Here is a 15,424-nt window from a genome sequence, read left to right as displayed (position 1 = left end):
TAAGGAAAGAAGTAAGGTTGTTAAATACAGTAGCTCAGGCATACACGGCCCAATGGACGTCAAGGTTGCATATCGCTTTCTCAACAGCGTACTCCACGTACTGCCTTGTACAGTGTGTCATTGTGGGAGTTGAATGGCGGACAACTATGAGACACTTTTTTGTAGTCGGCCTATCGCATGTCTGAGTGAAGTCGAATCTCTCGGAATCCGTCTGGATCTGGGTCGAGTGCGACGCCCCGGGCGATAGTGTAAAGGTTGCTTGCGTGTTGATCGTGTGCGACAAGGACACCCCCCGCCCCCGCCACCCTACCCACCCGAAGCGTGCTGCTATTAACCCATTCCACCCGAAACACACACACACAAACTTGTTCCCAACAATGTTTTAATGAGGACATGTAAAGTGTTCAGGGATGCGGGATGTATGTGGGTGGGGGGAGGATGATAAAGCAAAGTGGATAAAAGAGAATTATTATTGTTGTGAGAGACTCCAAAGTCTGGAGCTATTTTCACCGTCACTTGTCGACACAACATTCCTCAGCGGAGTCTTCAGTCGCAGCGGGAGCTGTTTATTTCACTCCCGTCCAAAAGAACAGATGCCGGACTAAATGACAAAGTGTTCGAGACTCTTACAAATTTCTGTTTTCTCATTCCTCAGCATCGCTCGCACACCGTCCACAAGATTAGGTTCATATGTGTCTATGATTCATGATGTAATGATCTAATACCTGAGCTGTGTAAAAATTAATCTGCATTTGAAAAAAACCCCCAAAAGATCAGAGTTGATATAGACCGCTAGCCAGAGTCTAAGCTGGACTGTATTTCTTTACACAGTAAACAATTGACCAGAGTATAAGTGAGTACTATTTCCTGTTGACTATCTAATATATTCAATATGGGAACTCACAACTTCTGTATTGTACTGACTCAGTGTCGAGGCACTACTCCTCCGCATTGAGAGGAGCCAGAAGAGGTGGCTGGGGCATCTGATTCGGATGCCTCCCGGACGTCTCCCCGGTGGTGAGGTGCTCCGGGCACGTCCCACTGGAGAGAGACCCCGAGGACGACCCAGGACACGCTGGAGAGACTGTGTCTCTCGGCTGGCCTGGGAACGCCTTGGGATCCCTCCGGAAGAACTGGAGGAAGTGGCTGCGGAAAGGGAAGTCTTGGTATCCATGCTGAAGCTACTTTCCATTCCCGTGACCCGACCCAGAGAAGCGGTCGAAAATGGATGGATGAACACGAATAAGTCACAATACTTGCCCATGAGCCACCCTGAATGGCCCCGGAATCGACTTTTGGATCCCGGCTCACCAGTTGAGAATCACTGGCTAGTTTATCGCTTCAAAATGATGCGGTACTCTAAGAGAATATGATTAAAAAAATGTCTTTTCTTGAATAATATACCTACAGTTCACCAATTCTTCAGTTTATTCTTCACTTTTACGGTCCAATTGTACAGTTTGTGTCTGCATCTTCTGCGTTAAAAGAAACTTCAGAACACCCCCCCCCCCCACTGTCCGCTCATGTCTGATGTGTGCTCGTCAGGTGATCAGAGCCCCCAGTATCATGTAGCATTTCTGTGTCCTCCAGCAGATGCACCCTGTAGGGTGGCCCACCTCTTAGAAATGTCACTGATCACAGTCTCTTCCATCTGATTGCCTCTCTTTCTTCCTTTCTCTCTCTCTCTCTCTCTCTTTCTCTCTCTCTCTCTCTCTCTCTCTCTCTTCCTCACACACACACACTCTCGCAGCACGAGTGACATTATTAAATGCCATACAAAGCAATAATCTGATGTTTTAGAATGACTCACAATTAATAATTTAGCTTAATAAAGGAGCTTTGCTTAATATAAATAACATGCTTGCATTGTAAATGCCTCAAGCGCAGACGCTATAGTTTTGTCTCACTGCGCTCGTTCATTAATTTTGGCTATCTCGTGTTTCAATACACTTTAAATTGAGTAGTAATCTATTCCACCCACAAGGAGTGTCTGCGTTCTGTGCTCGCGCACGCAGCCGCTTGAATTTCGGTGCGGTGCCGTTGGTAACTTGCGCCTCTGATCTGACATCTGTCGATCAGGGAGTCGGGATCAGTCCGTCACCTGTCGACTCTGTTCTGATAGCTATCAGTCAAAGCTTATGGAGAGTGTGATACGACCCGGAGAGGATGGATCTTGGGGGGGTGCGGAGGAATGGATCAGTAAATCTCCACTGTCGTCTTTTAAAACCACCATTGCTATTGTTAGCAAATTAATGATAATAATAGCAATAAAGTGCTGGCACTACCTGCAGCCTCCTGTTTGAGAATTGTTGGAGAAGATAAGAGGATATAGCCACAAGCCAAGGAAACATTTTGTTCCCACGTGTGCATGCTTATCTGATGTTTTCCTGTCCAGGAATAGGGCTTCTCATCCTTGAGCCTGTGGCGTCGCTTCCCCTACGAGTTCAGGCGAGTCCTTTACGAGTCAGTCGGGTGCCATGGGTGTTTCTGTCCCAGGGCCACTTTGACTTAATCATGAGCGAAGGCAGGAGGTCTTTCCTGATGAAGTGTCTCATATAACACTCTTAATTGGCGTGGGTGAAAGATCCATGGCGATTTACATTTCACAGGGCACTAAGTCCCCCCCGTGTACATATATAGTTATGATGACCGGGGTTCAAATCCCGGTCCCGCCTCAGTGGAGTTTGCATGTTCTCCCCGTGCCCGTGTGGGTTTTCTGCGGGCACACCAGTTTCCTCCCACATCCCAAAAACATGCAACATTAATTGGACACTCTAAATTGCCCCTAGGGGTGATTGTGATTGTGAGTGTGACTATTGTCTGTCTTCATGTGCCCTGCGATTGGCTGGCAACCATTTCATTGTGTATCCCGCCCCCTGCCCATTGACAGCTGGGATTGGCTCCAGCACTCCTGCGATCCTCGTGAGGATAAGCGGCGAAGAAAATGGATGGATAGATGGATGGATGGATATCCATATTGTTATCAAGCTCTAGATGAGGGTTGTCAAACTCATTTTTGTCACGGCCACATTTTACTTACGGGTCCCCTCAGAGTGCCGTTATAACTGCGAAACAATACAAATATTTAACTGCCTCATCATATTTACTGTATATATGAAATTTATGAACTCATTTTGGAATCAGAAATCAAGAGTAATGGGTTTTTCAACTATTGTGGTTTGGTAACACAAAAATGCTTGTGATATCTCAACGTTTATGACAATTTCAAATTTTGGTACAGATTTGAACAAAAATCATGGAAGTTGATACATGTGATTTGCCGGCACGGGCCACATAAAATCATGCGGCGGGCCAGATCTGGCCCCCGAGCCTTGAGTTTGACACATGTGCTCTTGCTGGATCGATAGATTAGATACTTCATTAATACGGTGGGGAAAATTAAACGGTCAACACGTGAGGATAAGGGGCTAAGAAAATGGATGGATTGATGGATATTGTTTACATGCTTTGCTACTGCTGTTTTGCTTCGCAACACATTACAGCTGGGATCAATTATTTTATTTTTTAATATCCGTGTTCGATTGATGTCTAATAATTGAGATAATGGTACCTTTAGTAATAGACAAAACAATGACATGTGACTGACACACTCTACTATTTGACAAACTAGGCAATTATTCGCATGAGTCAACTTTGGATACTATACAGCAGGAATCATTAATTCTGTTTTACTAGCATTTAAAGTTTTTAATCATGCATTCATATTACAAGGTAAACAAATGCCACATGAACAGCAACGGTTAAATTCTTACCGATAGACACGCTGTGTTCATTTAACTCTGACCTAGTTCATCATCATCAGCCCCTTCACCTTACATTGTGTCATTAATTGTCTTTGCCCCCATTTCTTTCAGCACGGTATTAACATTAAAATCTTAACTCCCAATTTTCTCCGCTCCCCAACCACTATGTCACTCTAATTGCGTGTTGTAAATGTCTGTTAAAGCAAGTGTGGGAAGATTTATTACATCAAAACGGACCAGAACTCATTTGCATCCAATAATCAAAAAGTCATCTTCCACACTGAGAGGAAAAATGCTTAGCCACACAAGTTGCTGCTGCTTATTAAAAGTAAAATTACACATAATAAAATAGACTGATTTAGATATTTTCTCCCCTTCATCCCCACGTGACTAAAGCGTGTTTGTGTGTGTGCGGCGAGACGGCAAATCGGTATTCATCATAGACAACAGTCAATTCTGTCAGCCTGGTCTCACGACAGGGGTGTAGCTCTTTGGAGATTCAGTGATTTTTCTAGGGTGAGTGGCCCCAATGTTGACCTCTCCTGCTCAAATTCATTAACACCACATGGTTTCCGCCACAGCTACAACTGCCTTCCTTTTGTCGGACCTACAAAACTGGTGGAATTTCTCAAATGCATTTCATGTCTCAAACTCGACGTGTGATCCATTACCTGTCCCTAAGATCTCTAATTAGAAGACAGTAGGGGTGGGATTTCATGAGATAATTCAGACGACTGTGCTCTGATTATGTGACCAATTATCAATGCATACTGATAAAGTGTGACAGACTTTAACACATTTTCATTACACTAGGAAGAGGAGTGAGGTGGAGGAGAAGCTTGCACATCTGATTGTCTGTGAAGACATGAATTGCAACATTAAAGGGGGAGTTTTCAGGGAAGCTCATGTTAGCCACGGCTGCTACGTTGTTAGCAGGACTTAAGTGCAATGAGCCTCTTGCAAAGTATGCAGTAACTGGCTTAAGTTATACAACTGGACATCTATGGTAAAATAAAAATCATTGGCAAATTTGATATAGCTTACCACCATTGGAATGAAGTAAAATTCATCCACAGGCAGGTGGTTTGGATAGAGGGAGGATAAACTTTGCTTATGGTGCACTTTGCTATGCACATGTGCTATGTACATAAATTTGATTTGCTTTGCTAAAGCGTTATAATGTATGTAAATCCATCTATCCATCCGTGCATCCATCCATTTTCTACCGCTTTTCCGGGTTGGGTCGCGTTAGGTAAGTAGGTCCAGCAGGGATACCCAGACTTCCCTTTCCCCAGCCTCTTCTTCCAGCTCTTCCAGAGGGATCCCGAGGCGTTCCCAGGCCAGCCGAGAGACATGTATGTAAATAATAAAATTAAATACTTGGTCCCTATTTTGAAGATTTTGTCTATTGTGCTGGTCATCTGTAATGTAATCCTGCTATAAATGAGGGATTACAGCACAATCAAATTTCCATAGAAATATTGATAGTATTATGTGGGTCATCCTTACAAACTGAAAACAGAAATTGGTAATTGCTGGGTTATCCTCAAATAGGCCATTGTGTTCCTCGTTTCCTTGTTGTTCATTCTAAAATCTTCCAAAGGATTCCTAGATAGAGGAATACAATTTGTAACTTTTTCTTTGCACGCACACATGTTAACGTCTGCCTCTTGACTTTCACATTTGGAGGCCAACTGTTCTGTTGGTTAACATTCTTCCCCAAAGAGCGAATAAAGCAAGATAGATCTTGAGGCGTACTTTGATGCAGGTGGAGCGAGGGGCAACAAGAGCGACCGTGACTTTCAATAGCTGGACAGGTGCTTAAGGCATAACAGCGGCGAGAGGTTTGTTGACAGCGGGCACCAAAGACAGCCAAACATCCCTTTAGCTGACATGGCTCCTTTTAGCCGACATTGGTCCTCTCAGAAGCTTGCTAGCGTTCACCGCCTCCATCTGTCGTTTTTAATGGACTTGGCTTTAAAGTACAAGATAGGATTTAAAGGGGCAACGAGGAGTGATGGAACCTATGAAGAAAGTGCAGATAAGTGAAATAGCTGGAGCACTTAAAAACATGCTTCTATTTATACAGCGCGCAAGTCTGCCTGCCTTTCTCAGTCAAGTCGTACATTGTGATAAACCGTGAAGGTTGCATCTCTGCTTCGCACACGCACACTCAGATGAGTCACGTAGTGGTCAAGAGAATGGCGGGAGCAATGGGGTTTGCCATCTTGTAAGGAATTTTCCAAATAAATTCTGATGGCCATGTTAACACTTAGTAAACGTTTCCTTGTCCTTCTCGCTGCGTGCACACACACACACACACGCACGCACAGGCTCACATATAAATCAAGAGTAGATGGAACATTTTCCCCATGTGGACGGCGAAGGCAGCTATCAATCCAAAGCAGAAGGGATGGGGGGACTAAAGAATGAGAAACGAGAGGAAAAATATGGCCCTTGGATTTCCACAGGGAATGAGGAGTGAGGAAGCGAATGCAGTCGAGACTGAATGAAAGTACCGCTTGAAATGAGGAAAGGGACTTGAACGTAAAACAGGTTTGACCTTAGTGTTCTTGCTGCATCAAATGACTTCCATTGTCAAATGCGAGGGAGGGCGACTCAATCTCACCATTAACTAGTGGCGGTAATGACAGAACAACTGGCGAGGATTGCGATTATTATACCAACGAAGCGAGATCAATCATCCATTCATCCGGTTCACTAACGCTTTTCCTCAGTAGGGTGACGGAGGAGCTGGGAGCTATCGCAGCTGATTTTGGTTGGAAGGCTTTTTACAACCCGGAGGTGGTTGCCAACCTTTCAGCTCACAAAGTCAGACAAAAGAGAATCTTCAATTAACCAAACAATCGTTGGTATGGATCAAAATAAGGCGGGCAATACCGAGCAAAGGTTAGCTTGGCATCTTTAAATAAAGTTAGTTTTTCTTCTTTCTTTGAGCATCCAACATTTTCTAAATCATTTGGTATTGAAATGGCCAAGTCCACAAGAAACGTTAGGGGATCCAGGAAAGGTTTTACTTACACTTGCAGTTTTTTTCGCAACAGAGTACAAACCAGAGTGATCACGATGGGACAGTTAAATTACAGTCACCAAACGGTTTGTATCCATCATAATGTCATTTTGGCCAATCCTGACATAAGACCATTTTTCTGGCAACAGTGAGAAAAACTGTATTTACGCGAATTGCAAGTGACAGAGTCATCAGTTTGTCACACTTTGGATGAAGTCTGTGACTTTGCACCTGCATGTGCTGGTGACTCGTGCACCTGCTGCCTGCCTTATCTCTTTCTGCAGTGCGCTCATCTTTGTTGGGGTCAGACTCTTTGTTCGATTTGACACACAGTCCACGTCCTGTGAAGCCTGTTCGTTTTCTTCCAGGTCCTATTTATACTTCCATCAAAATAGCTTTTGGTACATTTTTTTTTTTGCGATGTACAACATTAATACCGGCCCGATGGGCTTGGTCTCGATGTATCTTACAGATGTTGGCCTTAATGGGCAACTACAAATTACATTATGATGAAATCAGCACATTCTTTCTTTTTCACACAAATATGTGCGTTTTAGCCACTTTAATTGAGCAAGCTATTTAACGCAAGGCACACATTTCAAACACGCTGATAGCTAACGGTGCATCGACTGAAAAAGGCTTTATCTCTGACCCTGCAAATACAAGAGGGTGGTAGCGATTCTTAATGCATTCGTTAAGTACAATGTTTGTATAAAAGAAAAAATGATCTGCACAAGTAAGAAGTAGGCACCACAGCGTGATTTTGAATGTGCGAGGAAGCTGGAGATGGAACCATGGGGAAAACGTTCAAAGTTTACACAGGAACGCTCAATTGAGAATTGAAAATTTGACCCTTGACAACTTCTCGGCTGTGAGGCACATGTGGTAATGCCTGTCATAGCAATCATCATATTGGAAAATTCATCAATAATACAACAAACATTTATCATCCCATTCATGGGCAAGGTGGCAATTTTTGCCTTATTTGGATAAAAGTCTCCTTACAGGCCACAATCAAGGAAATAACACTTCTTTTTTGTTGAACGCATAAAAGAGGGCAAAAAATGTGTACCCGTCGCGGGCAGCGTCCCAAAACTGGGACTACCTGTTATCAGTTCTGTGAAGTGGTACATACTCGAGATATGTTTATGAATTAATTCTCATTCTAGAATGACACTTATGCATTAATAATAATGATGGATTGGATGGATGCATTTTGAGGACAAACTTGGTCGCATACTCATCTTTCTCCCTTTCTTCTCTTGGAAAACTCTCGACGTGTACTCGAGGCAGCCATGTTGGGTCAGGAAGGAAAGGGAAATAACTCCGTGCTAAATTTGACCGATGAGTTATCGTCTCCTGATACCAAATTATGGCTTCAGATTAAAACACTTCAATATTTTGATATACTGAAGGATATAATGGAATGAAAATCATGATGTCCCAAAAATGGGACGCTGCCCACGAATAGGTTTAAATTTCCCATGTTTCAGCAAATTGTGACCACCAACATGTTTTAATTTTTTTTTTAACAGTGGATAGATAGAGTGTGTATTGAATGCCTTATTTGTTCATTTGTGGTTAGATTAGTATTGTTAATATTGCTAGTAATTTAACAATATATTACATTTTATAAGTGAAACTTGTAAAATGATCTGAGGGTCTGTTTACATGCTTCGGTGGGGCTGTTTTTGTTAAGAAAAATTTTTGCTATGAAAAGCAAAAATAATCCTTGAACTTCAAGCACTGAAGAAGAATTTAAATAGGTGAACACTAAAAAAAGTCTCCAGATTTGACATTAAAATTAGCATAGTTGAGCCATCCATTTTCTCTACTGCTTATGCTCACTAGTGTTGCGTGCGTGCTGGGGCCTCTCCGACCTATTTTAGTTATCCGTTAATTAAATCTCAACTAACTTATAACTGCACACCTTTTGACACTTTATGACATTAGAACAAAGTTATGACTATCGGTTTCTTTCAAGTTGAGACAAAATGAACGGCGAAGAAAGCTGAATGGGTTGGGGAAAAAAAAAAGGTTTACCAGTGAGGCTGATCACGAGTATCCTGAGTGCAGGTCTGTGCAAAGTGTAGTGTAGGGGTATCATTTTAATGGTGTCTGAACCATTTGCCAAATATACCTTCGACAACTGGGTGAATGACTTAAATTATTTCTTGGACTAATAATTGGAACCCCCACTCCTAAAAAAAAAAAAAAAAAAAAAAAAAAAGACTAGCATGCACCTTTATGATGAGATATAATTTCATGGTTAATGGCTGCTCTTATCAATTTTTTTTTCCATGACCTGCACATTTGATTTCTTTGCAAATGAACATGGTGGCCTTAATGATCTGTGTCACGCTGTACTTTTCAACATCGGAGATGAGGTTTGAGGAATCTGCAGTCTTGCTTTGAAGAACACAAATATCGAATGCATTTAGTTTGGAGTCAGCATCCTGTCGCTCTATTTTTTTGTACTCCATTAGATGTCTTTTTTTTTGTAAATCATGTCTTCATTCTAGATGCTGCAGGTGAGCTTAAACAATAAACATTATTTTCAGGTTCTTTTTTTCCGTTCCGTTTCAGCTATGATTCTCTAAGGCGCAAGGCAATCATCAATTGACAGCTTTGGTTTAAAAGTTTTTGTAAGCATATTATTACTCCCTTGTCTATGACTTGACATTGTTGCAGTTTTGCAAAGTCTCCCCCCTCCCCCCCCACACACACACAAAGGTTTTTCTGTCCTCTGCTGCAGTTGAACACCAGTTTGAGATACCTCTACCGCTCCAAATAAAAGCATAGTACAACGTATACTATCCAGGACAAGTTTCTTGAAAGAGGATCTGTTCAGGCAGTGGAAGGCCTGCCACTACCGCCACCGATGAAAGCACTGAACCCATGCAGCATAGGTTTGACTAAAACCTGGGAAAGTCTATCCCCAGGGCCACACGTGAAGTCAGCATCAACAAAGCTTGATTCAGTAAATGCTTTGGCGAGTGATACAACTTCACATGTGCCGACTAAAAGTGGTTTTTCATCTTAATCTTCCACCTGAAGCCTTGATATGAAATGAAAATGAGATAAAGTGAGTTTTGAGACACCCCTTATATGCTGTTCAGTGTCGTGGAAAAATATTGAACACCTTCATAATTGCTGATTTCTTTTCTTTGGACATTTAGCACAAAGACAAGCCACACGCCACAAAATGTAGTTTATAATTGAATCATTCATTTAAATGAAAGAATCCCAACCTCGCTGGCACTATGTGAAAAGTTAGTGCTGAATGCTTGCCATTAAAAACATATCCTTCTTTTTGTGTCTGTCAGATGTGGCACCCTACCTGCGAGGGGTTGGCCTTGGGCAACAGGTGGTGCTGGAGGGAAACAGACTGGTGCTGACCTGCTTGGCGGGAGGCAGCTGGCCATTGCAGTACCGCTGGTCTCTCAACGGCAGCAACATCTCCGACTGGACGTCGCAGTACAGGTCAGATGTTGCCAATTGGGTAAATTGGCCTCACACAAGGTGGGGGGAACTGGGTCCAAAACATTTCAATCTATTTTCTTCAAATAAGAAAAAAACCTCTGATTGGCGCGTTTTAGTCACATGATGTGATGATGCAATCACAATTCCTCCCGGTATGATGGTCTGAGCGCTCCCCCTTGCTGAAAGGTCTCCTTGTGATGAATGCGCATGCGTTACTAACAAGGGAAGTCTGGGTACGTAGCAGACGCTTACAGGGAAATCACCCTGTCTCTTCTAAATAGAGGGAGCTAACATGCGTCATAACTTAACCCTAACCTCACCTTAAAACAAAAGTTTATAAAAATATATACACATATATGTACGTTCGCTGCGTTTGTCTTTCTGAGACGTCCATAGGGAACATGAACGCTCTGCGACAAGTCGTCGAATGGCACATGTCGAAGCGTGGATGGGGATTTTTCAGACTTGCCAGAAGTTTACAAAATATACGCGCATGTGCACTAATCACAAGGAGATTTTTCAGCACCGCGAGCACTCAGACCATCACACCGGCTCCACACCTCAACTACGCCGCCGCTTTCACGATCGATTTTGCAGCATAATTAAACATATCGTTTGGTCATCAAGCAGACAGTCTTTCCTGGTCGCTATTATTTTGTTCCTTGTTATGGAAAGGAAAGAACAAACGGCTACCGGAAATGACCGAAATGTGCTCTGGAAACTCCACGCCGGGTCGTCCGAGCCAATACCAGTCATAGCGATACCTCTGGGAGCGCAATCACTGCACGCACGAGTATAAAAAGGTCTTAACTGTAAGGCAGTCCACACAGAACAACACCAAAGGCAACAGCAAATCATTTCATTTAAAGTGTTACAAAGAGATGTAAGTATACTTGTAATTGTGGAAAAAAAAAGTGGAATTTTGCTTAACAAATGGTTAGATGACAAATTCAAAAGCAATTCTGTTGTCTGTATTCCTTATGCGTTTCTCCATGTCCCGTGTGTTGTTTGATATCTTGTCCCCGTTGGCAAAACTGCTGCTGTGAAATGGAATAGTTTAGCATCATCATTTAAAATAGTAGCACACTTGGGAGAGCTGATCCACTTGGATGAGGAAGAGAGCAGGAGGTGTTGTGTAACATGTTGGACCGCTCTCACAATTCTGGCAGCTGTAGTTTGATGAGGTCGGCACTACGGCAGATTGGCAGGTCGTTTTTGCGCTGCTGTCAAAATTTATAACAAGTCTGATATGAGGACAAACACCAAAGAGGATGGAAAGCCATAGGAATTTATGAGATAAAGCATCCTCCGGTTGTTCAAAGACTGCTAAAATCAGACACATTTTCAACGACAGCTTTAAAATTTCTTGACAAAACCGGAGAGATTGTTCTTGAAAAATTGAACTCTTCTCTCTTTACTGGTGGCGTCCCTGCCTGATAGTAAACTGGAAACTCACCCAAGACCCGTCAACATGGTTTGGAGAAATTGAAAAGTTACCATTTGCAGATTTTCTGTCATTACTGCTAAGTTACCTCCACCAAGGAAGTTATAATTTTGCCACGTGTGTTTAGCTAATTTTATGCAGGCACGGTGGTGCAGCTGTAAAGGGTTGATTCAAATCCAGGCCCTGCCTATGTGGAGTTAACATGTTCTATTGGTGCCTGCAAGGGTTTTCTCCGGGCACTTTGGTTTCCTCCCACATCACAAAGGCATACATTAATTGGACACTCTAAATTGCCCTTAGGTGTGATTGTGAGTGCGACTGTTGTCTGTCTCCATGTGCCTTGGAATTGGATGGCAACCAGCTGGGATTGGCTCCAGCACTCCTGCGACGCTAGTGAGGATAAGTGGCTCAGAAAATGGATGGATAATTCTATGCAATCCTGGCTCTGCCCAGTTGGCACCTCAGCTTTTATGTCTCCATGCGTGCTCCCTCAAGTTTGCGGGCAATTTTACGTAGTAAAAGTAAATTTTAGTAAATTACGTCTTTCGACAGCAGCAGTATCTATGCTTGATGCGGATATATCTATACTATGCTCTAGGAAATAATGATGCAAAAATCACAGTACTGATATTTTGTAAATAAATTGGAAAGGTGTTTGAGTTCAGTTGTTTTATTAAAGGCACATCTTAGCTTGACCTTTTCTTGGGTACGATATGTACAGTGGTGCATAGACTTACGAAATTAATCTGTTCCGGAAGTCGTTTCGGAATGTAAAACTTTCATAAGTAGAAACGCATTTTACATGTAAATAGCCTAATCCGTCCCAAAGCCCCGCGTGTGACAATGGATTCGGTGACTAACATACAGGAAGTGCGTCACGGGTAAAAATTGACCCCCCGCCCAAACAAAAAAAAAAGATTGATGTAGCTCCGAGCCAATGGAGGGGTGTGATGCCAGGAAGATGATACATCCTAGCCAATAGGTGGAGCTGCTCTATTGTGCCACAAATACCAAGAGACAGGATTGACGTCATGGCTAAAAATTGACATCTCTCTTAGCCAATGTGATGCCAGGAAAGTACTTCAGCGGCGGCCAATGGGAGAGCAGCTCTGTCACGCTGCTTTCAAACCAAGATACAGTACAGGATGTGTACGTTTGGTTGAATCCAGCGCCATTTTTTTCCTTTCATATGCTGAATTTCTTTCATAACCAGAGGCAAATATTTTCCGGGGAGGCTTTTTGTAACTTGAATCTTTCATTCGGAGAAACCTTTGTAAGTAGAGGTACCACTGTTTGATTTCTTCCCCTCTTTCTTCTCTTTATTAAAGACTCAAAATAAAAAAACATTAAAATGTGGTTTAGCTGAATTCGTGATTAAAAAAGATACAACTAATTGGCAAATATGCTTTAAATGCATCATCTTCTTGTATACAAAGCCTCCAGTTCACTCGGTTTTAAAATTGCACATGGTGGATATGTTTTGAGCCCACCCACTGTTCAGTTTGGAGCAACAGGGGCAGCTTGGTCGATTCCAAGCTGCCTCTGCCAGCGAAAGCTGATTGAACTTGTCCTAAATCATCCAGAGAATTGGGCCTTGAAAGCAAGGCTGCAGCTGTGTCACTGAAATTATTGTATTGATTGGCAACTGTCAACACTGAAATTTGAGTTTAGTGAGCTATATACCGGCTAAAGTTCCTTAAAAACTACGGTGACAGCCCCGCTGCAATTTCTGATAGAAATATAATGGACTCCAGTATGACAGTGAGAGAGGGGGAGAGCCACTGTGTTATTATGTTATGTGCTATTTCTGACTAAACTGAATTATACGAGCCTTTTAAGGATGATGCCAGCATCCAAACAATGCACATACAGCATTCGACAGTATGTGTGTGTGGGTGTTGTGCGCACAAGTTGGCATCATACACTGACAGCCTGGAGTTAAGTACTTGGCTGGCCTATTATTTATAATGAGCCCCTAAGCGATGTCCAGTTCTGTGTGTGTGTTGTGTGTTGTGTGTTGGTGTTGGTGTGCTTATTTGCATTGGTGAGTTCGTCCAGCGTGGCAGCAATCAAGATCGTATGCCAAGATTACCATTAGGGAATCCTTGTCCATTTAAAACCCATTAACAGCCCATCAAGGAATTAAAAAAAAATAAAATAATAACAATAAACATGCATTCAGTAAAATAAATATAGCAGTTCCAGACCAGGGCAACATTTTGACATGTTTGAAATAGCAGTAAAATAGGGTAATATCCCGATGACCGGGGAAAAGCAGGTCAAGAAACTAGTTGAATAGTTTGACCAAATGGGAAAGAGGAAAACTTTTCTACTCATGGTGACAGAAGCATTGTATGAATTTTTACGCTGCCTTACAGTATCGTTCAAACAGTTTGACACACTACAGAGTATGTTTTTACTTTAATAATAAAAAAAATACATCAGTGATTTATACATTTATATATTTGTACTATATTTTCCGCACTATAAGGCGCACCTAAAAGCCGTCGGTGCGCCTTATAATTTGGTGCGCCTTATGTATGGATCAATATTGAGCCGTTAGTGCAGCTCAACAGCACAACATAACCCCAACCTCTATTGTAGCATCTATTCTATGCGCCTTATAATGCGGTGCACCTTAAATTCTGAAAAAAAAGTTTTAAAATAGTTCATTGAAGGTGCGCCTTATAATGCGGTGCGCCTTATAGGGCGGAAAATACGGTACTCGTTTCAATATATACAAACTCGGCGGAACGTTGGCACATCTGCTTTGATCATTGGCCTCACAGGGGTTCAAATCCCGCTCTCGCCTGTGTGGCGTTTGCATGTCAACCCAGTGGCTGCATGGGTTTTCTCTGTGCATTCTCGTTTCCTCCCACATTCCAAAAAACATACATTAATTGGAGACTCTAAATGGACCCTATGTGTGGTTGTGAGTGCAACTGTTGTCCGTGTCTATGTGACATGCGATTGTCTGGCAACCAGTTCAGAGTGTACCCCGCCTCCTGTCCGAAGATGGCCAGGACTGACTCTAGCACTCCTGCGACACTTGTCAGGATAAGCGACTCAGAAAATGGATAGATGGATGGATATACAAACTGACAGAAATTTGGGATCACCCCAACAATTTCACGTTTTCCATGAAGACGCACCATTCATCATCATCCGTCGATTAGGGTTGATCGTGGGGTAACATCCGAGTTATTGGTGGAGCAGCGTCTTCTGTGGTTGTGAAGACCTACGCTTGAGTGACCGTCTCATTGGCATAGGTCGGAAGTGAAGGATGACGCTTGACCGTTGGAATTGCTGAGCTCCTTTTTACGGGCTCGCTTCTCAGCAACAGCCGCAATTTTTTATAATAATCACTGAACTTCAAGGTTAAAAAAAAATAGGGGTTACTGTATTTAGAAATGTCATTATTTAAAAAAAAAGGTGGATCATCTTCACTGTATGATGTAGTGATATTCTTAGAAAAATAGATTTCTAAGTGACAGAAGAGTAGTGCACAGTGTATCCTGTTTTTAAAACGAAAATATCATTAGTTGTCTTGCTTGGAGAAACCACATCATGTTGCAGCTGCCCGAGAGAGATGCGTGTGGTCTTCATTTTTCACTTAGGTTTAAGTTACCAATATGGTAAAGTTCATTAAAAGGCCTTCCCACAAGATATTAAACCTAATCATCCTTTTTATTGTTATTTTGT

The 15,424-nt window shown here is 42.4% G+C and overlaps 1 protein-coding gene across 2 annotated transcripts in view; it reads left to right on the top strand.

Moving 5' to 3' along the window:
- Window positions 1–15,424, top strand: part of sdk1b (sidekick cell adhesion molecule 1b) — a 305,535-nt gene that overhangs the window by 84,920 nt on the left and 205,191 nt on the right. For both annotated transcript variants that reach the window (XM_061829010.1, XM_061829009.1), the window contains one exon: window positions 10,122–10,278. In XM_061829010.1, the coding sequence (XP_061684994.1) occupies window positions 10,122–10,278 (157 nt within the window). The remainder of the gene's footprint in view (window positions 1–10,121; window positions 10,279–15,424) is intronic.

The sequence above is a fragment of the Syngnathoides biaculeatus genome, chromosome 9, assembly GCF_019802595.1.
Source record: "Syngnathoides biaculeatus isolate LvHL_M chromosome 9, ASM1980259v1, whole genome shotgun sequence".
Lineage (NCBI taxonomy): Eukaryota > Metazoa > Chordata > Actinopteri > Syngnathiformes > Syngnathidae > Syngnathoides > Syngnathoides biaculeatus.
This window is presented reverse-complemented; position numbering and strand designations above follow the sequence as displayed.